Source organism: Pipistrellus hanaki (genome assembly GCF_964339955.1).
Source record: "Pipistrellus hanaki genome assembly, chromosome: 20".
Lineage (NCBI taxonomy): Eukaryota > Metazoa > Chordata > Mammalia > Chiroptera > Vespertilionidae > Pipistrellus > Pipistrellus hanaki.
In genome coordinates, this window is record NC_140522.1 from 4,373,893 (window position 1) to 4,401,703 (window position 27,811).

Sequence of the window (27,811 nt, forward strand, 5' to 3'; positions counted from 1 at the left end):
CTCTCCCTTCCTCTCTGTAAAAAAAATCAATAAAATATATATTTTTTAAAAACTATAGTTAATGATGCTGCAGTACAGCAAATACATTTATGGTTGTCTTTTGTGATATTCTCATTTCTAGGCAAATGCTCCCTGTATCCTTTTCATCGATGAAATTGATGCCATTACCCCCAAGAGAGAAGTTGCTTCAAAAGATATGGAACGAAGAATTGTAGCCCAGCTCCTAACCTGCATGGATGGTCAGTTTAAAGTAATGAACCCGCTTGGGAGAATAAATTGCCTTTGTTTTTAATAGTTTTATCCTAGTTGAATGTTTTATATCCTCACATGTTACAATAGTTATATCCTCACCTGTTTTTAATAGCTGATGTTATTTTGTGTTTCTAAACAAATTGTGAGCTGCTTGAGGACCATGTGCGTTTATCTTCCTCACGTGTCAGGCTTTTAGGAAATGTTAGTTTTACATATGTTTATTGCTGTTAAAATGTGTAATACTTTCTAACCACTTAAATGACTTGTGTAAGCGTTATTGTCCTCATTGGCAAGTGTCTCGCTCACCAGTCATCCTGTGTCTGCTTCTTCCTAGATCTGAATAATGGGGCTGCTACAGCTCAGGTCCTAGTCATCGGAGCCACTAACCGGCCGGACTCGTTGGACCCCGCTCTGAGACGGGCAGGACGGTTCGACCAGGAGATATGCCTTGGTATCCCCGATGAGGCATCCAGGGAGAGGTATGCCGGAGGGAATGTAGCTTGGGTGCCTCTGGGTCATCTGAACTGAACTTGAGGGGTGAGAAGCACGTCGCCTTGTCTTCCTCCTTTTCTCTCTCTCTCTGTCTCTCTCTCTCTCTCTCTGTCTCTCTCTCTCTCTAGTTAAATTGATTTGGAAAGAGAAGCCCACATTAAATGAATGCTTTAAATAAATAATTTGCTCATCAAGCCGGGACCGGTTTGGCTCAATGGATAGAGCGTCGACTTGGGGACTGAAGGGTCCCGGGTTCGATTCCGGTCAAGGGCATGGACCTTGGTTGCGGGCACATCCCCAGTAGGGGGTGTGCAAGAGGCAGCTGATCGATGACTCTCTCTCATCGATGTTTCTAACTCTCTATCTCTCTCCCTTCCTCTCTGTACAAAATCAATAAAATATGTTAAAAATAATAATAATAATAATTTGCTCATCAATAGGGTAATTGTTTCAGACTTATGATGGACTTACACGCCTATACTCACTTGTCCATTATTAACAGTGGTTTGCAGTTTTACTTTGCCTACGACCAGAGTTTCTGGGAAAAATAATTAAATGGCTGCCAGAGAGTTGAAACCTGGGTTTTGCTACAGCACCAGCCTTTCCTAGTCGTTGGTGTTGAATGCCAGCAGACCAAAGACATGGCGACCGAATAACTAAAAATATCTCAGGAGGCTCTCTTGAGGAGTAGAAATCTAGTAAAGAAGTATTTTGAAATACTGTATTTCAAATAAATACATTCAGTGACCTTTTTTACCAGCAGGTTAGCACTCTGACTTTTCCCTCTGTCTTTTCTACAGAATACTACAAACGCTGTGCAGAAAGCTAAGGCTTCCTGACACGTTCCATCTGCGTCACTTGGCGCACCTCACGCCAGGCTTCGTGGGCGCAGACCTGATGGCGCTCTGCCGCGAGGCAGCCATGTGTGCCGTCAGCAGGGTCCTAATGCAGCTGCAGGAAGCACAGAAGCAGGAGCCTGAGGCGAAAGGCTTTCCATCTGAAGGAGGCCAGGGAGAAAAGATGGGGGCTGAGCCCACGTCCACAGCACAGGCGCTCTCTAGACAGGTACCTGAACTGGCCTTCCCATGTTCCTCATTTGTCTTTCCTTACAAGCAGGTGTCGTCGTCGTCGTAGTTGAGGTTTATGATTTTCTGTTGTATTGGCATTTTATCTTTAGGACAACTGTAAGTTATGCCCAGAATGTCTATCATTTCAAAATCACAAGTTGGTGGTGGTGGTTTTTTTGTTTATCCTGGATAAATTCATTTTACAACAATGATTACGAAATTCTGGAGCAGGGGCTGGCCAACTGTGGGCCTTCCTCCTGCCAGCTGTTTTTGTCAATGAAAGTGGTATTGGAACACAGCTGTGGTCATTTATTTGCATATTGTCTATTTCTGCTTTCGCCTCTCACAGCAGACTCTACACAGGAGTCCTACAGAAGAGACGCGTGGCCCACAAAGCTCAGCATCTGCTCGCTAGCCCTTTATGGCAGTGTGCTGACTCGTTAGAGCAGTGGGCACTCAGTTCTGTCTCCTGGTTACCTTTGGTTAGGGGACTAGGGACGTGGTGACACCACCATACTCTTATCTCTATCTGCAGGTGGTTCTGGATGACAGTCCTGTGCATGTGAGAGGGACATTGATCAGTTAAAATTTTGAGTGTTGTAAATCACGAAACCTCAAAATAACATTTTTACAGCATTTGAAGGTTTCCACAGGGGGTGTCTACATATTATATAATTTAATCCATGTAACTGCCAAGTAAATGTCATTACTTTCCTCATTTTATCATCAGAGAAACTAGGGTTAAGAGATTGTGACTTACCCAAGGCCCTATTCCTGCTTTCCAGAGCAGGAACTTAGATCTAGCTCTTTGGTTTTCAAATTATTTTTTTTTCTTACTCATTTGGAACCGCAATTTTATCTGTTAAAAATAAAACTGAATCCCTTTTATAATGTTGCATATAAGTTAGGATTTTATAAATTGAATGATTCAGAGTTACTCTTTATTCTTGTCCTTTCATATTCTTCACAAGGCAAGAAATCTTACTGCCATCAGAGTAACTTCGTTTTAATTTCACCAAAATTCGGCTGCTCTTAAATATTTATAAATGAAAAGTGGAAATAACATAGTTATTGAAATGAATCTATTCCAACTGCTTATTTTGCTATAGCTAGCCATAGTATAGGATGCAAAAATCATTCTTCTGTATTTGAGTATACTTGGTGTTCCTTTCCTTGCCCAGTTATCTGTTCAGAATAAAATTAACCTCTTGTGGCAGTGGAGATAATTATTAAAACGCTTAGAAGTTTACCATAGCTTACAGAAATACTGCAGAAACAATTTTTAAAAGGACAAAAAGGAATGTTTCAACAAACGTGGTGATTTTTCTTTTCTCAATTGCTCCCGTTAAGGATGAATTGCAGAGTCTGCTGAGGTTGCTAAGAAACCAGGATCCCCTCTCAGAGGAGCAGCTGCAGGGACTGTGCATTGAGTTGAACGACTTCATTGTGGCTCTGTCCTCCGTGCAGCCCTCTGCCAAAAGGGAAGGCTTTGTCACTGTCCCGAACGTGACGTGGGCAGATGTCGGTGCCCTGGAAGACATCAGAGAGGAGCTCACCATGGCAATACTGGTAGGTGTGCCTGGAGCCAAATGCCGATGGCACGTGTGGTGGGTAAATGACCATACGTGTGTACTAGGCTGTATATGTTCTGTGGTAATAACATCAAGCCCCCAACGATGGTTTTTAATTTTCTTTTTTTTTAATTATTATTTTTATTTTTTATTTTTTACAGAGAGGAAGGGAGAGAGATAGAGAGCTAGAAACGTCAATGAGAGAGAAACATCGACCAGCTGCCTCTTGCACACCCCCCGCAACGTACATGCCCTTGACTGGAATCGAACCTGGGACCTTTCAGTCCGCAGACCGACGCTCTACCGCTGAGCCAAACCGGTTTTGGCGGTTTTTAATTTTATGATACCTTTTTTAGACTTACTCTTATGGTCGTGCACGAATTCTGTGAGAGTAAGTAAAAATGGAACTTTAGGTTTTCAACCAAGACCCAATTATTGGAGAAAAACTTTCTGAACTTAGTCAACCTTATGAGGGTCCAAGCAGCTTAATGCCCATGAAACTTAGGATTTTTACTTACTCTTACGTTTTCACGCTACTGATCACTTCGGGGTTCATTAACGAAGTGTGATCTCTGCAGAGATGTGTAGCTATTGAGAGAAAATGCACAGAGATCTCTGGCTTTCGCTCTAGAGCACTGCCCCGATCTGGTTTCTTAAAGGAGGACATTGCCTACTATTTTTATGACCTGGAACTTTAGATGATTTTTTTAGAACATTTAAAATTTTTAAAACATTTTCAGAGCTTAAATTTTGCCCTAACTGGTTTGGCTCTGGATAGAGCCTGGGTTGCTGGCTCGATCCTCAGTAAGGGGCATGCAAATAAGGAATTAAAGATAAGTATAGGATCCCCATTTGAAATTGGCCCCAGGCACTGTTCGTTTCTTGTGATCAGTGCTGAAAGTGGGCCTCTGAGAGCATGGACACGCAGTGTAAAAGGACGCTAGTAACGGGTCGCTGGGATTCTACTTCCAGGCGCCAGTACGTAACCCAGATCAGTTCCGGGCTCTCGGATTGGTGACTCCGGCCGGAGTCCTCCTCGCTGGTCCTCCCGGCTGTGGGAAAACGCTGCTGGCGAAGGTATGGCATAAGTTCCACTTTTGTATTTCATTTCTTATTAGCAGTAGGGTAAGATGAATATCGCTCTGAATATTACACTGAGATATTTTTGTATCATTTCTATTAGAAGTGCATTTAAAATAAGTGGTAGTTTTCTTCGTAAAAGTTTTCTACTTTTTTGCATAAATTTTTTAAAACTTATTTTTGTTTTTATTACTAAACTATTGGGGGTTTTGATGGGTTAGATGTTGGGTACCTGGCATTGAGATGTGGAAAACCTACAGTGAATGAGTCAGACTTCGTTAGGTGTGTATCCTGACTCTCCCCTACTTAATGAGTGAGAGGTGGAAAGCTTACAAAACGGGCAGCAGGAAAGACAAAGATTGAGAGAGAGGATAATCATCTTCATGTTGAGCAATTTTTGGTGGCGGAGCAGGCATGCCTTCGTGGTTCAGCAGGTACTTATTGAGCTACTTGCTCTGCCAGAAATTGTTCCGGGTCCGAGGGATCAGCTAGTGAACCTGTGCTAATAGAACGTATTGTCTGTTTGGAAGGCGCAGGCAATAAACAAAAACAGTAAGATTACAGAGTTAGCTAAGTTCTAAAGGAAATAAACATTGTTATGATTGATTGGGAGATGGCTATTGTAGGTATGGTGTTCAAGGGATGGTTATTATTATTTTTTTTTTTTATTGATTTCAGAGAGGAAGAGAGGGAAATAGAAACATAAACAATGAGAGAGAATCATTGATCTGCTGCCTCCTGCACACCCCACACTGGGAATCGAGCCTGCAACCCAGGCATGTGCCCTGGACCAGAATCAACCCGGGACCCTTCAGTCCACAGGCCAACACTATCCATTGAGCCAAACCAGCTAGGACAATGGTGATATTTAAGAGTCCTGAAGAGCCCTAACTGGTTTGGCTCAGTGGATAGAGCATCGGCCCGCGGACTTTTACCCATAATTCTCCTCTCCTCCTTATTGGAAAGAGGCGACCATGAAAGTGGAAAAAAAGGATAAGCTAAAAGAAACTCCCACGTTATCACAATGATTGTTGTTATTCTATTGTGTGTCTGTCTTATTTGTATCTCTCTGTTTCCTTTTACTAGGCTGTTGCAAATGAGTCTGGACTAAATTTTATATCTGTCAAGGGCCCAGAATTACTAAATATGGTAAGTTGTGGCATTAGTCATTGTTTAGATAAGGAATGAAATGATCTTTCATATTTCAGGGTAGAGTGTCTTCAGGTTTTTTAAACAATTGTCAAATTTTGGTGAAATCACCTCTGTAGGAATAATCACCTCTGCTGTACTTAGTATATGTGCTTTCTTAGTTAAGTCTAGTAACTTCTGAGCCTCAGTTTTCTCACCTGCAAAATGGAAATAATTGTAATCATTAACATTTTAAAGTGTTTAATCTGTACCATGAGTTTGTAAAGCACTTGACGTACATTATTATTCTTCAACAAGCCTGTGAGATATAAATTATTGTTTCTCCTGACTCACAGATGGGGAAAGTTAGGTTTAGGGGGTAGAGGAGGAAAAAGGAGGGATAAGTAGTGAGAGAAGGAGACTTGACTTGGGATAGTCAGCACACAATGCAATATACAGATGATGTACTGTAGAATTGTGTACCTGATGCCTATATAATTTTATTAACCGTGTCACCCCCAATATATTCAAGTAAAAACAACAAACAAGTTTGGGAGTTTTGTTTGCCTCTTCTGATGCTTTATGACAAAATAGCTTCTTCTTTAGCAAGATGATGTACAAGTGACAGTAGAACAGTGAATTGTCTTGTTTGCATTTAAAATACTGTTTGAATTCATGAGAATTATTCCTGGGTATTTTACATGCATAAAGCTTAAGAGGTCACTTCTAAAATAGAATAGTGAGCGCTTGTTTTTTTTTTATGCTATCGCTTTTTTTATATAATATATTTATTATTTTTTTACAGAAAGGAAGGGAGAGGGATAGAGAGATAGAAACATCGATGAGAGAAACATCGACCAGCTGCCTCCTGCACACACACACTACCGGGGATGTGCCTGCAACCAATGTACATGCCCTTGACCGGAATTAAACCTGGAACCCTTCAGTCCGCAGGCCGACGCTCTATCCACTGAGCCAAACCAGTTTCGGCGAGGATTGTTTTGTTTGTTTGTTTGTTTGTTTGTTTTAACTTAGAGAAGACCTTACAATGCCTTTAGTCTTCATTTTATAAATGAAGAAATTTATAAGCTTAAATAATAGCTAATTTTATTAAATTGAAACCACATACAACTGGCTATTCTTATAGGTCAGAAATAGGCAAAATACCAGTAATTGCATATGGCTCAACCTAAACTTCTTTGGACTCTGACCTACAAATGTCCTTTAAAACTGGTTTAACTGTAATTTGGCTTGAACCCCGGAGTTGAACTGTCTCTGCACTCTGTCTCCCGTCTGTGTGTTCAGTACGTCGGTGAAAGCGAGCGTGCGGTGCGGCAGGTTTTCCAGCGAGCCAAGAACTCAGCGCCCTGCGTCATCTTCTTCGACGAGGTGGATGCCTTGTGCCCTCGAAGATCAGACCGGGAGGTAGCCGTCATGGAGGGGCTTTTACACATTTCTGTCTTAGCACCACAAACCTTTTTATTTGTTTAAATATATTTTAATGATATTTTTGCAGAGAAGAAAGGAGAGGGGTAGAAACATCGATGAGAGGAAAACATTAATCGGCCTCGTCCTGCGCACCTCCTACTAGGGATGTGCCCGAAACCAAGGTTCCTTCCCCTGACCGGAATCGAACCTGGGACCTTTCGGTCCGCAGGCCGACGCTCTGTCCACTGAGCCAAACCGGTTACAGCTCCACAAACCTTTTTAAACCACTTTTTATAAAATTCAAGAAGTTCTTATAAAGTCATTCCTCGAGAACATTGAGACTCTTTGTGAAGTAGCCTAGTAATTTGAAATCAGGACTGAGGGATAACGGTTGCATTTTTATTAACCTCTGTATCCTTTTTATCTTTTTTTAGTATATTAGTTTGGTTATACATATTGGATTCACACAAATGAGTAGCTAGGACTGGAAATGATACTGATTTTGAATAATCTGCCTTGTAATCTTAAGATTCTCCAGTTAAAAGTTCTTAAGGCTGCCAAGACTGCTTTGGCTCAATGGATAGAGCGTCGGCTTGGGGACTGAAGGGTCCCGGGTTCGGTTCCGGTCAAGGGCATGTACCTTGGTTGCGGGCATATCCCCAGTAGGGGGTGTGCAAGAGGCAGCTGATCAATGACTCTCTCTCATGGATGTTTCTAACTCTCTATCTCTCTCTCTTCCTCTCTGTACAAAATCAATAAAATATATTAAAAAAAAAAAAAAGAAAGAAAAAAGTTCTTAAGGCAGGAGAAAATATAATTTAAGACACGCACTCACAAAGGGCCAGGTAATGTGCACTGACTGAGCACCAACCATTACACTCTGGGGAAGATAAACCTTGGTCTGCATTGACTGCCACTTGCTTACTACACTGAGTCATAGTTCTTAGAAATTTCAGTACAGAGAGTGCCCAGAAACAGCTGTTAGCAGGAAGATTGTTACATAAGAGTTGGAAGCATAGAGATCATATGTTTTTTATGGTTTATTTTGCATAATTCTGTATATGTTCTCGTAGATAGTCAAACATTTATTCAGTGCCTCATGTCACTCAAGAATCCCCAGAAACATTAAACAGTTGAAAAAACAAAACTTGACTAATATAAATGGGATCATCAATGCCAGTAGTCATCAATGCATCACAACATCTCCTTAGCCCAGTCTCGTCCCATAGTGACGTCAGTGGCCAGGGCAAAGGTCCTTCCGGTTCCCCTGCCAGCTGTCAGATCCTAAAGTCTAGTGTGGAATCCAGTGCCAAACACGACACTTCTGTCTGCTGATTGGGGCATGGTATGCTCTGCATTCTTCTCTTTTGCCACAAACTCTTTATTGTTTGACAGCCCCTTTCACTGATTTGCAGCTCTGTGTTATCAGCTACTAATTTTTAACAACGTATTTTTATTGATTTCAGAAGAAGGGAGAGGGAGAGAGACAGAAACATCAATGTTGAGAGAGCATCATTGATTTGCTGTGAGATATGTGTATATATATATTTTCAAAAGTTTTGCTGGGAAAACCATGAATGAAAACATGTTTTGTACAGTGCTTGTACAGTAACTAGTCAAGAAATGATCATTGTCTTCTCTTGACAAAAACATTCACTCAAGCCCTAACTGGTTTGGCTCAGTGGATAGAGCGTCAGCCTGCAGACTGAAAGGTCCCAGGTTTGATTCTGGTCAAAGGCATGTACCTTGGTTGTGGGCACATCCCCAGTAGGGGGTGTGCAGGAGGCAGCTGATCGATGTTTCTCTCTCACTGATGTTTCTATCTCTCTATCCCTCTCCCTTCATCTCTGTAAAAAAATCAATATTTTTTTAAACAACACAAAAATTTCCATTCAGATGAGCAAGTATATTATTTTGCATGAAAATAAAATTGGCGAGGGATTTTTCTTTTTATTGGGGGCTGATGGAGATACGCTTGTTTCTTTTTAGACGGGGGCAAGTGTGCGAGTGGTGAATCAGCTCCTGACAGAGATGGATGGTCTGGAAACACGCCAGCAGGTTTTCATCATGGCAGCCACTAACCGGCCAGGTAAGACAGCATACAAAGCTGATGAGTCTGAAGACGCAGCATTCAAAAATAATACCGGCTGAAACTGGTTTGGCTCAGTGGATAAGAGCGTCAGCCTGGGGACTGAAAGGTCCCAGGTTCGATTCTGGTCAAGGGCATGTACCTTGGTTGTGGGCACATCCGCAGTAGGGGCTGTACAAGAGGCAACTGATGGATGTTTCTCTCTCATTGATGTTTCTAACTAACTATACCTCTCTCTTCCTCTCTGTAAAAAATCAATAAAATCTATTTAAAAAAAAAACACAACAATACCGTTTACAGACATCCTTGTCAAGGAATAACTAAGAGGGTTCATTAGTTGAAAAAAACCTTAGAAAGCTTTTATGTAAGCTACAGAAAAAGGATGATAGTATTGCCTGGGTTTCATGAGTTTTTGTTTTGTTTTCTTTGTTACTCAGTTGGCAGAGAACACGTGTCACATACACTTTTCTTTTTTTTGGTGTAGCATACACTTTTGACCATGAAACAGGAATCTGAATTTCTGTCCTAAGGTTTCAAGCTGATAGGAAACAGCAATGAGACTCTTTTCCTTGTATCTGAAGGTTGAAGATAGGATTTTAAGATTTTTTTTTTTTTTAATATATTTTATTGATGTTTTACAGAGAGGGAGGGAGAGAGATAGAGAGTTAGAAACATCGATGAGAGAGTCATTGATCAGCTGCCTCTTGCACACCCCCTACTGGGGACGTGCCCGCAACCAAGGTACATGCCTTTGACCGGAATCGAACCCGGGACCTTTCAGTCCGCAGGCCGATGCTCTATCCACTGAGCCAAACCGGTTTCGGCGGATTTTAAGATTTTATACTGGAACCATATCCCTGTGTTAAACTATTATTTAAAATTGTTTACAAGCATTAGCACTCAATGAAGGATTTAAAAAATGGCTCAGAACCTCAAAAGTGCTCGAGGTGGCTTTTACTCTGGGTCCTAAGTTTTCTTCACATTGTTTAATTCCTTGCCATCCCTATGAGCCACTGAGTCATAACAGCCCTTACATCGATGTTTGTGTTAACTCTGACAGCAGTGATAGAGTAATTTAATTCCTTCAATGGACTTTTTATCAGTTGTCAAGCTGATAATAATTTTTCATTTCATGTAAGTTACCATGGAAACTCAAAGCCATGAATTATATGCCATTTTATTGTAAAACGAAAAGTTGAAAGTTGTTATGGTTTATACTTTGACTCTTGTAATAACGAAATGCTCTCTTTGGAATCAGACAGAACAAGGTTTGAGTCCTGGCCATAGCACTTCATATCTTAGGAACTGCTCTGTTTCAACCCAGACTGGCCTAACACCAGAGAAGCAGATGACAAGTCAGTTCTGACTAACGACCCGGAGTTAGTGTCAGGTCCTGCAAGTTCAAGAGTTTGCCCTCTCCAAGCCTGCCCCCTCCTCGGATGCCAGCCACAGTGGCATCTCCAGAGCACCCACACTTCTGACCAGCCTGCTGCAAATTTGATAATTCCCATGATCCTCCTCGAGTTGAGTAATTCACCAGAAAACGAATAGAACTCAGGAAAGCACTGTATTTAAATTACAGTTGATTGTAAGGGATTCCCACCCATGCAGGTAGGTCTTGGAGAGCATAAAGCGTTTCAATGCCCTCTCTCCATGGAGTCAGGATCCATCATCCTCCGGGCGCATCAGTGTATTCATGAACTGGGCAGCGCCCTTGAGCTTCGATGCAGTGCTTTTATGAGGGCTGTATAAAGCAGCCATTGATTGAATCATTGGCCATTAGATTGAGGTCAGTCTTCAGCTGCCCCTTCCCTCCCCAGAGGTATTGGTCCAAGGTCCAGCCCTCTGATGACTTGATTGGTCTTTCTGGTAACTCCCCATCCTGAGGTTATCTTGGGGCTAGTCCAGTCGTCTCATTAGCATAACATTAGCATTTCCTAACTCGGGAAATTCCAAGGGTTTTTGAAGGTGTATGCCAAGAACCAGGGGCGAAGATCAAATTATCTTTTATTGTACCACACTAATCTTGTGCATCTATTACTTCATCTTGCTAACCATCATTTCTTCATCTCTGAAGTGCAGATAATAATGCCTAATTGTCAGGTGAAGTGATATTAGCAATCTGCCACAATGTGTGGCAAGTAGCTATTTAGTAATTATTCCCATTGTCGCCAGCACTTATGGTAATAGCAGTAGGAACAGTCATAAACTCACAGCCTTCCTAGGAGAAAGCTTGACAGTCCCTCAGATTTGGACAGAATCACCTCCTACATTTCCGAAGTAGATACACCGCTTTGTAGCAGATTTCAAGTAGAGAGGCTTTGGTCTGCTGTCTAGCATAACCGAGGCGAGAACAGATTTGGCCTTTTTTGGAGAACAGCATGAGGGCCAGTGTGTCCGGAGTAGATTGAGTGGTGGGGACAGTGATGGAGAGGTGCTTGGGCCTTTTATGTCACAATAAGGAGCATGGATTTGAGCCTGCTGTGATGAGAAGGCACAGGAGGGTTTCAAGCAGGTTTCAACATTGTTTATTCTGTGTGACTCAGTTCCTGTGAATTGACTAACTCCTTAAGAGAATGGCCATAACAAGTCTTCGTGGTTCAGATCCAATTAATGAATGGCATGAAAAAGATAAACCCACTCGGGAAAATCAAACAACCCTGTAAAGTAGGGGTGTCGAACTCAATCAGAGAAGGGGCCAAAATCTAAAATCAGCCTAAATCGCGGGCCGAATGGTTTACTGAACAGTCATAAACTGACAATGTCATAAACTGACAGCGGAGTGCAGTGATGACAGCGCGGTGCGGGCCACATTCAAGGCCTGGCGGGCTGGATTTGGCCCGCGGGCCGTGTGTTTGACACATGTGCTGTAAAGCCTGTAGCAAAAACTGTCTCTGTCCGCCCTTTCCGATCCCCTCCCAGAGGCATCCACCTGTGAACTCCTTGAGCTGTTTCTTCTGTATTTCCTCCATATTTTCAAATAATATGTTCAAATGGTTCTTTCTTATCAATTTTACACACTGCCCATTAGCTTCTTTTTAAGGTAGATGAAGATCATTATCTTGTGTTCACCCTTTCTCTGTCCCCTCACCCTCACCCCCATACCTCTGTTTTCTTCACTCTGTCCCCCCAATATTTTAATACTAGAGGCCCGGTGCATGAAATTTGTGCACAGGTAGGGTCCCTAGGCCTGGCCAGCAATCAGGGCTGATTGGGGCCTTCCGGCTGCTGGCCAGAGCCTTCCTTCATTCCATACAACTCCTGGTGGACAGCATACATCATAGCAAGTGATCGGTCTCCCGGTCAAACTCCCAAGGGTACATTTTGCACATTAGCCGTATATATATATATATATATATATATATATATATATATATGATAGTTTGATGACAACTTTGGTTAAATCACTAGTCAGTGTTTATACTACTGATGACTGTAAATATTCCTCCCTGCTCCCCAAGAATAATTCTATGATTGGGTTTCCTTTTTTTATTTGACCTTATAATTCTTAAATTTAATGACCCTAATATTTTTCTTTTGCTTTCTTTCTCTGTTCCTGTTCTTCATCCGATGTGTTCCTTTGATTGTTTCTAGAGCCTTCCCTCTGGAGCCTTCCTCCCTCCTGCTCCGTATGGCCTGGCCCCCCTGAAGGCCGGGTTATTTCGGGACTCACCTTTCCTGTGCCCTTGTTTCTGATCTTATCTCTCCCTGGTTTACTCTTGTTCTGCTACAGCTTATTTCTCAGTGGCTTTTCTAAGACAGGTCATGTAGGAGGTAACTCGTTTGCCTTCTTGTATTTTTGAAATTACCTTTATTCTGTTCTCATCATTGATTGGCAGCCTGGCAGGGTATAGAATTTGAATTGAAAAATTTTTCCCCCATAATTTGTAGGTATTGCTTTTTCTTTTTCTTTAAAGGTCTGTGCCATTCTGGTCCTTTTTATGTGACTTTTTGTTCATTTGTTTTATGTATGTGCTTAGAACTTGGTGAATCTTAAACCTCCTGGATTGGTCTTCTACATTTCTTCTTTTCTCCTATTTCTAGCTCTGTCTTTATTTTTTTTCTAGTTTTTGAGGTACTGATTTGTACAAAGTAAATGGAAAGACTGTCTTCTCCCCTTTCTCCCTCTGGTTGCTCTTTGGTGTAGCTCAGTGAGTGGTTGAGGGTTGACCATGAACCAGGAGTTCAGGGTTCTATTCCCACTTAGGCCACATGCTGGGGCTGCAGGCTAGATCCCCAGTGTGAGGCATGCAGGAAGCAGCCAATCAGTGATTCTCTCTCATCATTGTGTTTCTGTCTCTCTTATCCTCTCCCTTCCTCTCTCTCTCTAAAATCAATTTTTAAAAAGTTGCTATAATTATGTATTTATCAGATGAAAGTATGGATGAATTACAAAGAAAAGGTTTATTTCATTATTTAGCCGCTTTAGTTCCAAGTGAAATGTAGTGTCTCTTCACCTGTCTAATCTGAATGGCCTTCGATCATGGTTGAATGTTCCTTAAGGCAATTGACCAATGACTAGATGCCATAGCCAAGCCTGTATATGTGACCTTTGGCACAGTGCTGCCCTTAAAATTAACCTAGCCCTGGCATCACCTCTGCTGACTTACGGGCAGCCTGGTGCATAGCACACTCAGTAACTATTTGTTTAATGAATCATGGTTCATAGAGATATACTTCTGTTTCATGAAGGCTGTCTGATCTTGTAATAATTTTCACTGACACAGTGAAAGTCTCAGTCTGATGCTGTAATTTTTGTAAAAATCAGCTTTTGTGGCATATGCGGTATTCCATAAATTTTGCCCATTTTAAGTATACGATTCAGTGGTTTTGAGTGTACTTACAGAGTTGTGCAATCTAATTTTAGAACATTTCCATCGCCCTAGAAAGAGATCTGTGTCAGTTAGTAGCCACTCCCCATCCTTCCCCACCGTAAGGGTCCCAGAGAGGGGAAGGCAGCCTCACGGGGACATTGCCTTTGGCCTTGACTGAGGGGTGAGGTCACAGGAGGCAGACTTGATAGCATGTGTCTCCCACTGGAGGGGATGAGAAACCTGCCTAATATTCGGGGAGCGGGCAGGGGTCGTTATCTGAGACGGAGGATCCGGGAGGAGAGCAGGTTTGGGCAGGAAGGTGTGAGGGGCTTTTTCCTCCTCCTCCTCCTCCTCCTCCTCCTCCTCCTCCTTTTTCTCCTCCTCCTCCTCCTCCTCCTTTTTCTCCTCCTCCTCCTCCTTCTTCTTTTAATATGTATTTTATTGAATTTTTTTACAGAGAGGAAGGGAGAGGGATAGAGAGTTAGAAACATCGATGAGAGAGAATCATCCATCAGCTGCCTCCTGCACACCCACCACTGGAGATGTGCCCACAACCAAGGTACATGCCCTTGACCGGAATCGAACCTGGGATCCTTCAGTCCGCAGGCCGACACTCTAGCCACTGAGCCAAACCGGTTTCGGTGGCTTTTTCCTTCTTAAGAGCCTCTTTTTTTTAAGGAGAAACTTTCATTTTCATGACGTTTAATCAGCTTTTTCTTTTAAAAAATAGACCCTCCCCATCTCTCATGTTAATTACATGTTTTTAAAGACCGTGTTCTCTGTATGTAAGACCATGTTCTCTGTATGTAAGGCCATGTTCTGTGTATGTCTCCCTTCTTAGATATCATTGACCCTGCGATCCTGCGCCCAGGACGCCTGGACAAAACCCTCTTCGTGGGCTTGCCGCCCCCCGCAGATCGGCTCGCCATCTTACAAACCATCACCAAGGTGGGTAGAGGAGACGGCCTATCTCCGGCTCTGTTTCTCTCATTTTAAACACCGACAAGTAGCAATTTGGGATGCCCAATCACCTTCTGGTCTGCAGCTTTAAATATTTGCCCCGCCTCTGTCTCCCAAATCTGCCTTTCATTCCCCTATAAATGTCACGAACACCTCCCTTATCCCAGAAAGCCAGAAAGGTTATTTGATGTCTACCAGATGCTTTGCGATATTACAGTCTTTGAAATAGTGATAAAACTCCCACTTAAACTGACGGTTTAACCATCTTTAAGTGTTTATTCCTTGGCCTTTCTCTATTCACATTGTTGTTCAGCCCTCACTGCTGCTCATCTCCAAACTCAGATTGTCTAATTCCTGGTCCAGTGTTGTTTCCACTTTTTTGGCCTCTTTATTAAAATGTAATATAGGCACAAAAAACGTGGACATGCCATTCCATGTCCAACTCCATGAGCTTTCATAAACAAACTCTGCACCACCCCCCCACTCTGGAGTTAATTGACTAAATTGAAAACATTTTACATTCAAGGGAACCTTAGGGGTCATGCCGTCTGGCCATCTAGTTTTATATACACAGCGGGGGACTGGGAGGGGAGAAAAAGCACAACCCTAGCCTGTTTGGTTCAGATTCAGTGGTTAGAGCGGACTGACAGGTCTCAGGTTCGATTCCGGTCAAGGGCATGTACCTTGGTTGCGGGCACATCCCCAGCTCAGGTTGGGGAGTGTGTGGGAGGCAGCCAATCGATGTTTTCCTCTCTCTTACATCGATGTTTTCCTCTCACACTCTCTCCTCCTCCTCTCTTCCACTCTCTCTCAAAGTCAATGGAAAAATATCCTCAGGTAAGGGTGGACCCCCTCGCTCCCCCCCCCCCCCCAAAAAAAAAAAGCACAAAGGCTGTTTGCCTAAGGTCACCCGGAGAGTACTTTTGCCATGACTATTTCCCGGGTCCAAGTGGGTTGAATGAGAAACAACAGTTTTCTGAACCTGTTCGATGAACATTAGTGTTTTATTAAATAATAGCAGCTAGCAGATGGACAGACAGTTCAGGAGATTGGTAAATGCACCCAGCAGGGAGGAAGGCGGGGACAGGGTCTGAGTGCGGGCCCAGAGGCAGGTGATGGATTGCAGGAGGTGCTGGAACCGAACCACATCCTGCTTAGAGCAACGCCGTGCTAATATTTACACTTAGCTTAATATTTACTTGAAGCTTAACGGCAAATATTCACTTTCTCTGTGTATCTTTCTTCTTAAGCTATTCATTTTTTAATGTAATAATTGCTACAAGGGCCACAGGCAATGTATATGTAAGTTACGAATCAGAACAAGAAAGCAAATACTCACGAACCTATCATTTATGCCACACATTTTAAATCGCTGAAAACTGGTGTGGGGGGGGGGTTGCCTCTGAGAGGTACTAGAAATGTTATTAAACAGTATGCGTGCACCGTACTGTGTCAGCACTGCTGGAATTCTGAGACTGTTGTGATTCTTGTCCTTTCTAGCATTTCTTGGTATGAGCCAAAGGAGAATTGGCACCAAAGCCAGGGTTGAGGTCAGGTAAAGGGTTGAGAAAGAACACACTGAGCGGAGGGCTTTGGCTGTTCTCTGTAGAGCAGTTTCCTGCCATATAATTTCTCCCTTCCTGGCCAGCCAGGAACCACGCACATACGCACCTCAAGACCAAGCACTGCTTACGATCTTGCCACATTTAATCAGCAAAGGAAATGGCTTTTCTCACCTTTGGGAAGATGGACCTGGTGATTCTGTTCTTGGTGATGTTTTGTTTTTGTTGCAACTCCAGACAGATTCTTCAAACTTCATAAGCATAAGCTGCCTTTAGCTTGCCCAGGTTTGGAGCCTGCTCCTCAACCTCATTTCTCAAAATGGAAATTTGTAAGAATCTTGTAACACTGCTGTGGGAGACCGTTATATTCATTTAGCCACGTAGCCAGTGCTCTTTATTGAGAACCTTTCATGTGGAAAAGTATCGGTCATTGAACCCTCAATGAAAAGTTTTTTCTCTTTTATTCAGAATGGCACCAAACCCCCACTGGACACTGATGTCAGTCTGGAAGCGATTGCTGGGGACCATCGCTGTGATTGCTATTCGTAAGGATCTCAGTCTCAAGTTCGTTCGCTCTCCGAGGCTCAGTTCCTCGGGTGTCACGTGAGGGAGAAGGGCGATGTGGGGAGGATTAAGTCACGTGTCACAAGGAGCCTTTGGTGTGGGGTCTGGCCCTTTCCTGCCCTCTCCTTCTTAGAGAAGCAACTCCCGCGAGGACGAATTCCGGAAGTAGGGTGTCCTCTCAGGTGTTGACTTTTGTAACTCAGCTGCCCTGACCACCACAGCTGCCCTTCACAAATCGTCTGTCTGTCTGTCTGTCTGTCTATCAACCAATTGCCAAATTATCAAGGTGCTTCAAGCATTTGGAAGAGAATAAGCAACGGCTCAGAACTTATTTCGCAGCACATACAGCAGGAGCATCCACACAGCCCGTAGTAAACGCGGGAAATGAAACATTTCTGCCTTCAGCACTCGTATTCGCTGGTGGATGTAGTTTTTGGCGGTTTTTTTTTTTTTTTTTTTTTTTTTTTTCCTTCATATGTTTTTAAGGAAATGGTTACTTTCCCGTTTGAGTATACAGGAAGAAATGAAACAGGCTTATCAGGGGAAGTTGTCTCTGGCTTATTTGCAAGGTTCTGTTGCCTGTCCACATTATTCTTGGGGTTCATGATGTCCCTGTAGGTCAAGGCCAGATAATGTGGAGGGAGGTGGGGTTTTCATCGTTGAGGACTTCAGGAGTCTGTCATTCAGCAGCATAAACTTACATCCACTGGAGTAAGTTTAGTGCCAGTTGAAGAAGGTCCCATCACCATCTCTTATCAATATGACGTCACTCGGAGCCATGCTGATCATTTTTAGAGAGTGTGATCAGAGACAACGTTTTATCTCCAATTTTTATTTATTTTTTTTTTTAATATATATTTTATTGATTTTGTACAGAGAGGAAGGGAAAGAGATAGAGAGTTAGAAACATCGATGAGAGAGAGTCATTGATCAGCTGCCTCTTGCACACCCCCCACTGGGGATGTGCCCGCAACCAAGGTACATGCCCTTGACCGGAATCAAACCTGGGACCCTTCAGTCCCCAAGCCGACGCTCTATCCATTGAGCCAAACCGATCTCGGCTATCTCCAATTTTTAAATAAATGGGCATCTAGGCTCTTGAGTGTCAGTCTTTGTTCTGCCACTCCCACGCCCCTGAGAGATGCGCTCTGGTCAGTAACCTTGGCTCATTTAAGATTGTCTCAGCGCGCCCAGCATGTATGTGATCACTAGCTAATGTTCTAACCCTCACACTTTACAGTGAAACATTGGATTCAGTTAGTAACTTAAACTCTGTGGCTCTCGTTTTATATGTTACGTGGGCCATCAACATTGTACATGAAAGTAGGTTAATGTCTGAAAATAAGGTTTTTGTCCCAAATTCAAGCCCTTTCTCAAAAGATCGCCAAGACCTGGTCAAGATGTTAATATAGTGAGACAGCAGTCAGCACCATTGTCTTCTGTTGAGCTCAAGTGGACTCAGCCTATTATTACGTGGAATCATTAAATGAAGGCTTGTTAGTTCTTGTCATGTTTTAAGTAATTTATGAGTCCACTTAGCTTGAGCTTGAATCAAATACATCAAAAGCTCAGAGCCTTTGTATTTTCCGCTTTTGAACATGGAGCCATAAATGCCTTTTATATATAAGCTTTGTCAGACAGGCGGTAATCTAGGAATGGGCCATGGGAACAGAAATTTACAATCAACGATGTGTCAGTTTCTTTCCACTGATGATGTTCTAAGCTTTTTCTTTTTCTTTTTAGTATATTTTTATTGATTTCAGAGAGGGGGAGAGAGAAACATCAATGATGAGAGAGAATCATGGATTGGCTGCCTCCTGCACACCCCCTACTGAGCATGTGCCCTGACTGGGAATCAAACCGTGGCCTGGTTCATAAGTCGATGCTCAACCACAACCAGGCCAGTCGGGCGATGTTCTAAGCTTTTTATATTAACGTGGGTGTCTATAACTGTTACCAGGGGACTATTTATGATTCATTGTGTTGTTTCCTCCATCATTTCCTTTCTTCTGAAAGTTAGAAATATTTTAAGTGAAAGCTAAAACTCTTTCCTACCGGCTGTAATTAGGTCAGCCCACATTCATGGGTCAGTTTCTTTTCTGACTGTTTAATATACAACTTAAAGGAAAATGGCTCTCAGGCTTCTTTCTGGCCTAAACAGTATGTAATTATAAATAAGTAAGGTGGCGTCTTTTATTCCAGGGGTGCAGATCTCTCTGCTCTGGTGCGGGAAGCTTCCGTCTGTGCCCTGAGACAGGAAATGGCAAGACAGAAGAGTGGAAATGAAAAAGGTACGGTTCTCCCCGGAGGCTCTCAGTTCTACTTCGTTATCGTTCTGGACAAGCAGAACCGCTGTTGATCTGGAATGTGGCCACTTCCTAGCGTCTCTCGTCTGTGATATTAAAACTGGTGTTTCTGTCTGATAAGACCTTTAAAAACCTTTCAGAATATGATGTAAACTTTAGAAAATATTAATATTAAGTAGAAAACATATACACACGAGAAATGAAAACTGAAGTAACTTACCCTATACTTAGACTCTCCTTTCACAGGACAAAATCAGTCCGGGTTGTTAAGTGATGATTTGAGGCCATCTCAACAGCTTGACACTCTTCTTCACACTTGACAGTGTCTTCATATTGAATATTGTTCTGAGTAGACTAGCCCCATTGTCATCACTGCTGTCCTCACCGTTCCCCCGGGATGGGTGGAAGTCTCGAGAGAAGCTAAGTTATAAACCACAACCAGCATACTGTGCCTGATGCGTTTGTTCGTGCTTTTGCTCCGCAGGTGAACTCAAGGTTAGTCAGAAGCACTTTGAAGAAGCTTTCAAGAAAGTGAAATCATCTATATCAAAAAAGGTAAGAAATGTGCCCTAGCTGGTTTTGCTCAATGGACAGAACGTCAGCCTGCGGACTGAAGGGTCCCAGGTTCAATTCTGGCCAAGGGTACATGCCTGGGTTGTGGGCTCGGTCCCCATAGGGGGCGTACAGGAGGCAACCAATCAATGATTCTCTCTCATCATTGATGTTTCTCTCCTTCCATCTTCTCTAAAATCAATAAAAATACATTTTTTAAAAATAAAAGATAAGAAATGTTCATAAATGTAGAGAGAAAAGAGACTAGAATGTGGACCTGTAGCGAGGACCTCATGGAAACAAAATAATTGCCTGTGTGCGTTGCCTTTAGAGAGAGGTCAGTTTGTTGTTCCACTTATGCAGCATTGGTTGATTCTCCTTATATGTGCCCTGACCGGAGATTGAACCTTCAACCTTGGCGTATCGGGATGACGCTCCAACCCAGCTACCCAGGCTGACTTACAGTTTCCATCAGTCATCATAATGAGAAGCACAGCAATCTGCTCATATAACTGTTTGGACTTTGACTTACGGTTTTCAATCAATAATCATAATGAGAAACACTGAGCCTGGGTGATAACGGTTTAAGGGTAGTTGTGGTGGAGTCCATGAGCAGGTCCTCGTGGCTAAGGTACATTCCAGCTCAGGGAGTCCGGAAACCAAGGGCATCCACTGAACACAACGGATCCCGACAGCATGGCACCCAGACATTCCCCAGGGCCGGGCACTGCCCTGCCAGCTCTCTGTGTGTGTGTCATCGCTGCCAGACTTCACTGCATAACACCCACTTTAACTTACTACAAACAACACCTCAGCCAAGCAAGACACACCATGTAAAACCTGGCGTTTTATGTCAGAAAAAGCCAGAGTGATTTTTTAACCTTTTTCTGACATGGTGAAGATGCTCCTACTTTCCTGAAACTTATGGGTAAGTCCCTAGCGCTTTGTTTGAATAGTCTTAGCCCCAAGAAGGTAAGACTGTTGAGGGTGTAGCTGGCATTAGGCTACATCATCCTCTATTTTCTCTGCTCGGCGAAGCCAGGCCCTGGCGTCCAGCGTGTGTCACTTCCCAGACCAGCAGAGCGTAACTCGCCCTGCCAGCCTGTTGTTGTTTTTCAGTCTTAACGGCTCACCCGTGGCCCGGGGCAGGGCTAACTGTTAATAAATGTTAAGACCTTGAGATTATTTTCCCACCTATTTATTACCTCAAATTACAGTCTTTCACTCCGCCTACTGTGGCTTTGTTCCATTGTCAGGGAGCCGGTCTCACTTACGCATAAATTACACCTTTCTTCTGTCCTCCTCTATAAAAGCAACATCATAGAAACCCTGTTTTTTTTGTTTTGTTTGTTTGTTTTTAGAAACCGTACTGTTTTGTTATCTCATTGATGTAGTGGTTTGCACACCCACTGGCCAGAGCACTTGGATTCTTTTCTTCACACTCAGGATGATGTGGGTCATCTGTTTGCCTGATTATTTCACTCACATTGACATTTATGAGAGGGAAAAACCTCCCTTTACACCTAGTGTATTAGTGGATTGCCTAAGATCTCATTCTTCCATCTATACATAAACATGTATCCTGTACCTACTGTACTTTAGGCCAGGCGCCGTGCTGGACTTACAAGATGTAAAATCATATAGACATAGTTCCTAATCTTTATGAGCAATTAGGAGTTGTATGGTGAGCATTTCCATACACGTGTACATAGATACCTGCTAACCTGGTCACTCTGCTCATTACTGTTACGTTGCCAGTAGCTTTTGCTAATTAGAAGGTATTGACTACGTGGCAGATTCAGCCCAGTGCATTCTATTAGAAGCATATCTGAACCTATAATTCCAGACATTGGAGATGTCTTTTTACCCCTTAGGAAGGATGCATGTATGTCTTAGTGATGCTGCTTGATTCTAGTGTATTTGCACGTATATGCAGAGGACAGTCTAAAAGGATATATTGCTGGGACCAGTTTGGCTCAATGGATAGAGCGTCGGCTTGGGGACTGAAGGGTCCCGGGTTCGATTCCGGTCAAGGGCATGTACCTTGGTTGCGGGCATATCCGTAGTAGGGGGTGTGCAAGAGGCAGCTGATCGATGACTCTCTCATCGATGTTTCTAACTCTCTATCTCTCTCCTTTCCTCTCTGTATAAAATCAATAAAAAAATATATTTTTAAAAAAATAAAAAAATAAAAGGGTATATTGATGGAGGGCTGGGTAGAAGAGCCTTTTTCCCCTCTATAACTGTTTAATACATATTTTAAAACATGTTTCGACTTTTAAGGGAGAGAGGAAGAGAAAGAAATAACGGTGCGATAGACAAGTACTCATCAGCTGACTCCTGCACACCCCCTAATGGGGATTGAGCCCAAAACCCAGGCATGTGCCCTGCCTGCGGATCAAACCAGCAAACTCTCAGTACAGACCACACTCCACCCACTGAGCCCACCGGCCATGTCTGTGTCTTAATCTCCTTGTAACGATGCCAGTCCTGGTGGGAGTGGAGCCACCCTCACGACTTTCCCTTCACTTCCCTGCCTCTTTAAAGACCCTGTCTCCTAGTAAGGTCACTCAGAAGTCCTGGGGCTCAGCATATCGGTTCTGGGGTCACAGTTCACCCGGAGGAACAGTGATCAGCTCTGTGCTCTGTCTTCTCTCCCCCCGCCCCCCCCCACCTAGGACCAGCTGATGTACGAGGCTCTGAAGCAGTCCCTTGGCCAGTGAGCCCAGCGTGGCCGGCGGAGTCCAGCGCACCGGCCTGGCTAGAAGCCCACCCTCCGAGCGGGCGCTTGCAGCTGGGCAGACGTGGCCGCATGTAAGCTTTGATTCCCAAACTCACGAGGCCAAGTCGGAGCGGAAGATTTCTCTCCACCTGGTCAGCCTTGTTTGGAAACAGCCTACCTCCCCTTTAAAAAAAAAAAAAAAAAAAACCTGCCAAAATAAATAACTGGTACTTTTTTAATAAAAATTTTATATCGAAACTATCTCAGCTGTACTATGGAAAGGTTGCGTTTACAGTAAAAAAAAAAAAAAAAAACTTTCTGCCTCTGAACCATCTGAACGGAAGTTGCCAACCTGATGGCCTGTCACCCCCAAATACTTCTGTGTGTATTTCCCCTGCGTAACCACCATCGCAGCCGGGGAGTGGCTGGTCACTGCTCCATCTCCATCTCGCTCCACGGGGTCTCCAGTGCTCCCAGGAGCACCCTCCACAGTCAGAGGGTCCGGGTTACAATGAGCTGTGCTTCCTTAGAGGCTGGAGCCGCTCCTTTGTCTTGGCTTCTGGCACTTGCAGGTTAAAAGGCGGCTCCTCCTTGGAATGCGCTCGGTGTGGGTTAGTCCGGGGTTCCCTCTCGGTGAGCCCCGAGTTGTGCACCTTTGGGAGGAATCTCATGAATTGACTCTTGAGTTCTCATTACATCCCATCAGAGGCACGTGATTTCGAGTTGCCCCCTCCTGAGATATTCCACTCCACCTGATTAAGGTGGCTTTGCCAAGTTTGCTGTACTATAAGGTTGCTTTAAAAAAAAAAAAAATACATTTTATTGATTTTTTTTTTTACTGAGAGGAATGGAGAGGGATAAAGAGTTAGAAACATCGATGAGAGAGAAGCATCAATCAGCTGCCTCCTGCACACCCCCTATTGGGAATGTGCCTGCAGCCAAGGTACATGCCCTTGACCGGAATCGAACCTGGGACCCTTCAGTCCCCAGGCCGACGCTCTATCCAGTGAGCCAAACTGGCTAGGGCAGGTTGCTTTTTAAAAAAATATATTTTTATTGATTTCAGAGAAGAAGGGAGAGGGAGAGAGATTGATGAGAATCATTGTCTCCTGCATCCCCTCCTCCTCCCCCCCCCCCCCAATGGGGATTGAGCCCGCAACCAGGGCATGTGCCCCTGACTGGAATCGAACCCGGGTATGAAGAGAAGGGTGCAGCTCAGGAGGCAACACCCACCAGAAGGAAAAGCAGATGTGGGTCGTGACCTAGAGATAGATGACCACGATTGGAGGGAGAGGGAAGACGACCTGGGCTGATCCTTACCGTGTTGGCAGGCGGTCTGGCTGCACTGGGAGGTAGTTCTGAGAGGAGGAGGGAGGCACAGAGGAGGAGGGAGACGCTCAGCAGCGTCTGTTCCAGAGAACTTTCCTGGGTGTGGCGGGAAAAGGTCCACATTATCTCACAGCTGAGGACCTCCCTTCAGCTCCCCCGCCGGTAACCAGTCATTTATTATTTAGAAATGTTTCTGACCTCCGTCCCTTCCTTTGTTCCCACTGACCTAGTTGGAGCTGTCACCACCTTTCAGAAGGTGTCCTCGGCCTCCTAGCTCATCTCCTTCCCAGCTCTTACCCACGAAAACACCCAGCTTCACGTCCTTCAGAAGCCTCAACTCACTAGTTACACGTGGACATGAAATCTGACATCAAGCCTCCTTTGGCACCTGCCCCGCCCCCTCCCCCCGACTGGATTTATTGCCGTTCCCATGAGCCTTTTCTCCCAGTGTTCCCACTACCAGGAGTGCCGCCCCCCACACACACAGCGCCCACTTCTGGCTTGAAATGCCACACACACACACACACACACACACACAATATTGATTTCAGAGAGGAAGGGAGAGGGAGAAGGATACAAACATCAATGATGAGAGAGAATCATTGATCAGCTGCCTCCTGCAAGCCCCACACTGGGGATTGAGCCCACAACCCAGGCATGTGCCCTTGACTGGAATCGAACCTGGGAACCTTCAGTTTGCAAGCCGATGCTCTATCCACTGAGCCACGCCAGCTAGGGCCCAGGTGTCATTTCTTGACATGGGTGATCTTCACGGCACAGGACAGTGTGATCTTAAGTCCTTGTAAAGCATCCCTAGCAGCTCCAGCCTGTCCATCATTTTCAAATTCAGCAAATGCAATATCCTGCCTCCCGGGTACCGAAGGCACTTCCTTGAAAGCAGGGAACTGATCAGACAGCACGGATAACATTTAGGAACAACGTCGGGTGTGGAGGGTGACCTGGGACCTGAGGGTCCGGTGTTGCATTCCCAGGGTGCTCGCTGGTCGGGCTTCGTATTAGCAGTCTTTGCTGCCTGTTCCACTTTTGGCTGTTTTTCTTTTCTTTGTCAGCACAGTTCTTCCACGTTTCAGATGCTATATCAGAATCTTTCAATACCGCATTCACATTGGTTTTCCCTACAGTGGAAGTCCGTGTAACGGTCTCAAGGCAAGCATGGATGAGCCGGTTTAGTATTTAGATGCCAAACATGGCAAAGGCTTGCCCCCTGGTCTTCGTGGTCTTTGAATTGCCGCTATAAATCCTATGGTTTGGTCTGACAGCCAGCTTTTGGGTAAACGGTTCAGCTAGCCTGAGGCCAGTATGGTGTCCCGTAAGCACCAAACATTGGGGAGATCGGATGGGGATTTGATGTTCCCACCCCGGCTATCGGCCAGAATGGGACGTCATGGCTCCTGAAGAGGAACCAGCAGAGCCTTGGAGGTGGGGTTTCCCCTGGTACTGAGAATGCTTGAAGGAAAGTGTTTCTAAGAACGTGGCTTATGCCCTAACTGGTGTGGTTCAGTGGATAGAGCATCGGCCTGCAGACTCAAGGGTCCCAGGTTCGATTCCGGTCAAGAGCATGTCCCTTGGTTGCAGGCACATCCCCAGGTGGGGGGTGTGCAGAAAGCAGCTGATCGATGTTTCTCTCTCATCAATGTTTCTGGCTCTCTGTCCCTCTCCCTTCCTCTCTGTAAAAAATCAATAAAATATATTTAAAAGAGAACGTGGTCTACACGAGCATTCTCTAGAACAAACCCTTCAAAGAGAAGATTATACATATTTATTACAACTGGAATTCTAATTACCTTCATCTTTCGCACAGACAGAAAAACCTGCTCTCCCATGCTGCTGACCAGCTAGCTGTGAGCCGGTAAGTGGACAAGGGGTTCTTCTCTTCACACTCCAGGAAGTCCCACCGGCTTGAACTTCCTTGGAATTAATATAACGGAAGGACGCGTTTCGCAATATCTGAACGCTGCAGAAGCGGGGAGATCCTGGGGGAGGGCAGTGCTGTGGGCGGCATAGAAGGAAACCTGTTTGGTAAGGAAGACGCCCTGCTGAAAAGGGGTCAGAGCTAATGGATTCTGCAGACACCTTTGGGCACCTCCTTCGTGTGGGCTTTTCTTCCAATTATCCTTCTTGTTCTCCGCTCTCTAAGAAACTGGATGTGGAAGGAACATTCAGATTCTCTCTTCCATATATATATATATATATATATATATATATATATATATATATATATATATATATATAAAATTGAATTTTTACAGAGAGGAAGAGAGAGGGATAGAGAGTTAGAAACATTGATGAGAGAGAAACATCGATCAGCTGCCTCCTGCACACCTCCTACTGGGGATGTGCCTGCAACCAAGGCACATGCCCTTGTCCGGAATCGAACCTGGGACCCTTCAGTCTGCAGGCCAGCGCTCTATCCACTGAGCCACACGGGTTTCGGCTCTCTTCCTTTTTTGTATTGTTTGTAGGCCAGCATAGATTCGAAATGAACTTACTGCCTGGCCAGAGCGGCTCGTTGGTTGAGCATCATCCTGTGGTTGCAGGTTTGATCCCCGGTTGGGGCACATACAGTAGGCAATCGATCGATGTTTCTTTCGCTCTCTCTCTCTCCCCTCTCCCCCTTCTTTTTCAGCATGTCCTCGGGTGAGAATTAAATAAACAAAAGTGAACTAACCTGTGCTCACTTGAACTTGACACCCTGCATGGCACAGGTTTGCAGCACCTGTGCTTCAGCATACTGTAGAATGTCAGGCTTTGTCCTTATTTCCTGGTGGCATGGGATGGGGAGATAGAGGAAGATGACCTTATTAACATATATCAAATGGCCATACAGAATCTTCATTTTATATTTGAGGAAACTGAAGCTCAGTGGGGTTAAGAAGCTTGTCCTTGGCCGCAACAGCCAAGTGGCATCTGGGAGCTCAAACTCAAAGACTGAAGATAAGTCTCCTGGCTGCCTTTCTTAATTAGTGTTTTTATTTGTGATAAGAAACTTGATCTAAGATCTATCCTCTTAGCTAATTTCTAACGGCCGCTGACCCTTGAACAACACGGGTTTTGAACTGCACAGCTCCACTTATACGGGGGTTTGTTCAGTACTGCAAATACTCTTCATTCTGGTTTTTTAACATTTTCTTTTCTCTAGCTTACTTTACTGTAAGAATACAGTATGTAGAAGTGGGGTGTGTGTGTGTGTGTGTGTGTGTTTGGATGAGCGGAGGAAAAGAGAAAACATCCCCATAAAAATTAAAAAAAGAATACAGTATGTAATACATATAACAAATGTGTAAGTAGACTACTTATGTTATTGATAAGGCTTTCGGTCAACAGTAGGCGATTAGTAGTTATATTTTCAGAGAGTCAGAAGTTGTATGCGGGTTTTCAGACCTCGTTGCTCAAGGTCACAGTCTCGGTGACGTCGAGCTTTGTACCTTTGACCAGCACCTCCCTTTTCTGTTTCTATTACGATTCTTCCACTTCATATAGACATGCTATACTCCTGCCTGTATTTCTGACATATTTTGAGATAACAACATTTTTAGACTTGAGGGTTCCTTTTGGGGAAAACGACTTTCGACTGAAATAGTGGGCTGAGGCAGGAGTGATTAGGCTGTAAATCATGGAGATATGTTTCTGTGACGGCAGAAAGCCTCGGTCAGACACAGAGCGAGAGCCGGAGCTGTGCCTGTGAGCTTTGGCCTCCTGCCATCCTCACTCCTGGGAAGGTTTTTAGTCACGTTGGTGCCCAAGATAAAATCTGTTGAGAGCTGTCTCAGATAAAAAACAAACAGATCAATGCCAGTCTCCACAGCCTCCCTCTGTCCTTTTTTTTTTTTTTTTTGCTGTTAATCCTCAGCCAAGGATATTCTTCCACTGATTT

General features: G+C 44.0%; 1 protein-coding gene across 3 annotated transcripts in view; it reads left to right on the plus strand.

Moving 5' to 3' along the window:
* Window positions 1-22,848, plus strand: part of NVL (nuclear VCP like) — a 31,215-nt gene extending 8,367 nt beyond the window's left edge. For 2 of the 3 annotated variants that reach the window (XM_084868870.1, XM_084868872.1), the window contains 13 exons: window positions 122-239; window positions 587-731; window positions 1,545-1,809; window positions 3,162-3,380; window positions 4,355-4,459; window positions 5,549-5,611; window positions 6,896-7,015; window positions 9,008-9,107; window positions 14,763-14,869; window positions 16,912-16,988; window positions 19,210-19,298; window positions 19,798-19,868; window positions 22,544-22,848. In XM_084868870.1, the coding sequence (XP_084724996.1) occupies window positions 122-239; window positions 587-731; window positions 1,545-1,809; window positions 3,162-3,380; window positions 4,355-4,459; window positions 5,549-5,611; window positions 6,896-7,015; window positions 9,008-9,107; window positions 14,763-14,869; window positions 16,912-16,988; window positions 19,210-19,298; window positions 19,798-19,868; window positions 22,544-22,588 (1,524 nt within the window). In that variant the 3' untranslated portion in view covers window positions 22,589-22,848. The remainder of the gene's footprint in view (window positions 1-121; window positions 240-586; window positions 732-1,544; window positions 1,810-3,161; window positions 3,381-4,354; window positions 4,460-5,548; window positions 5,612-6,895; window positions 7,016-9,007; window positions 9,108-14,762; window positions 14,870-16,911; window positions 16,989-19,209; window positions 19,299-19,797; window positions 19,869-22,543) is intronic. The other variant, XM_084868871.1, reaches the window with a different exon arrangement.
* Window positions 22,849-27,811: the final 4,963 nt, after the last annotated feature.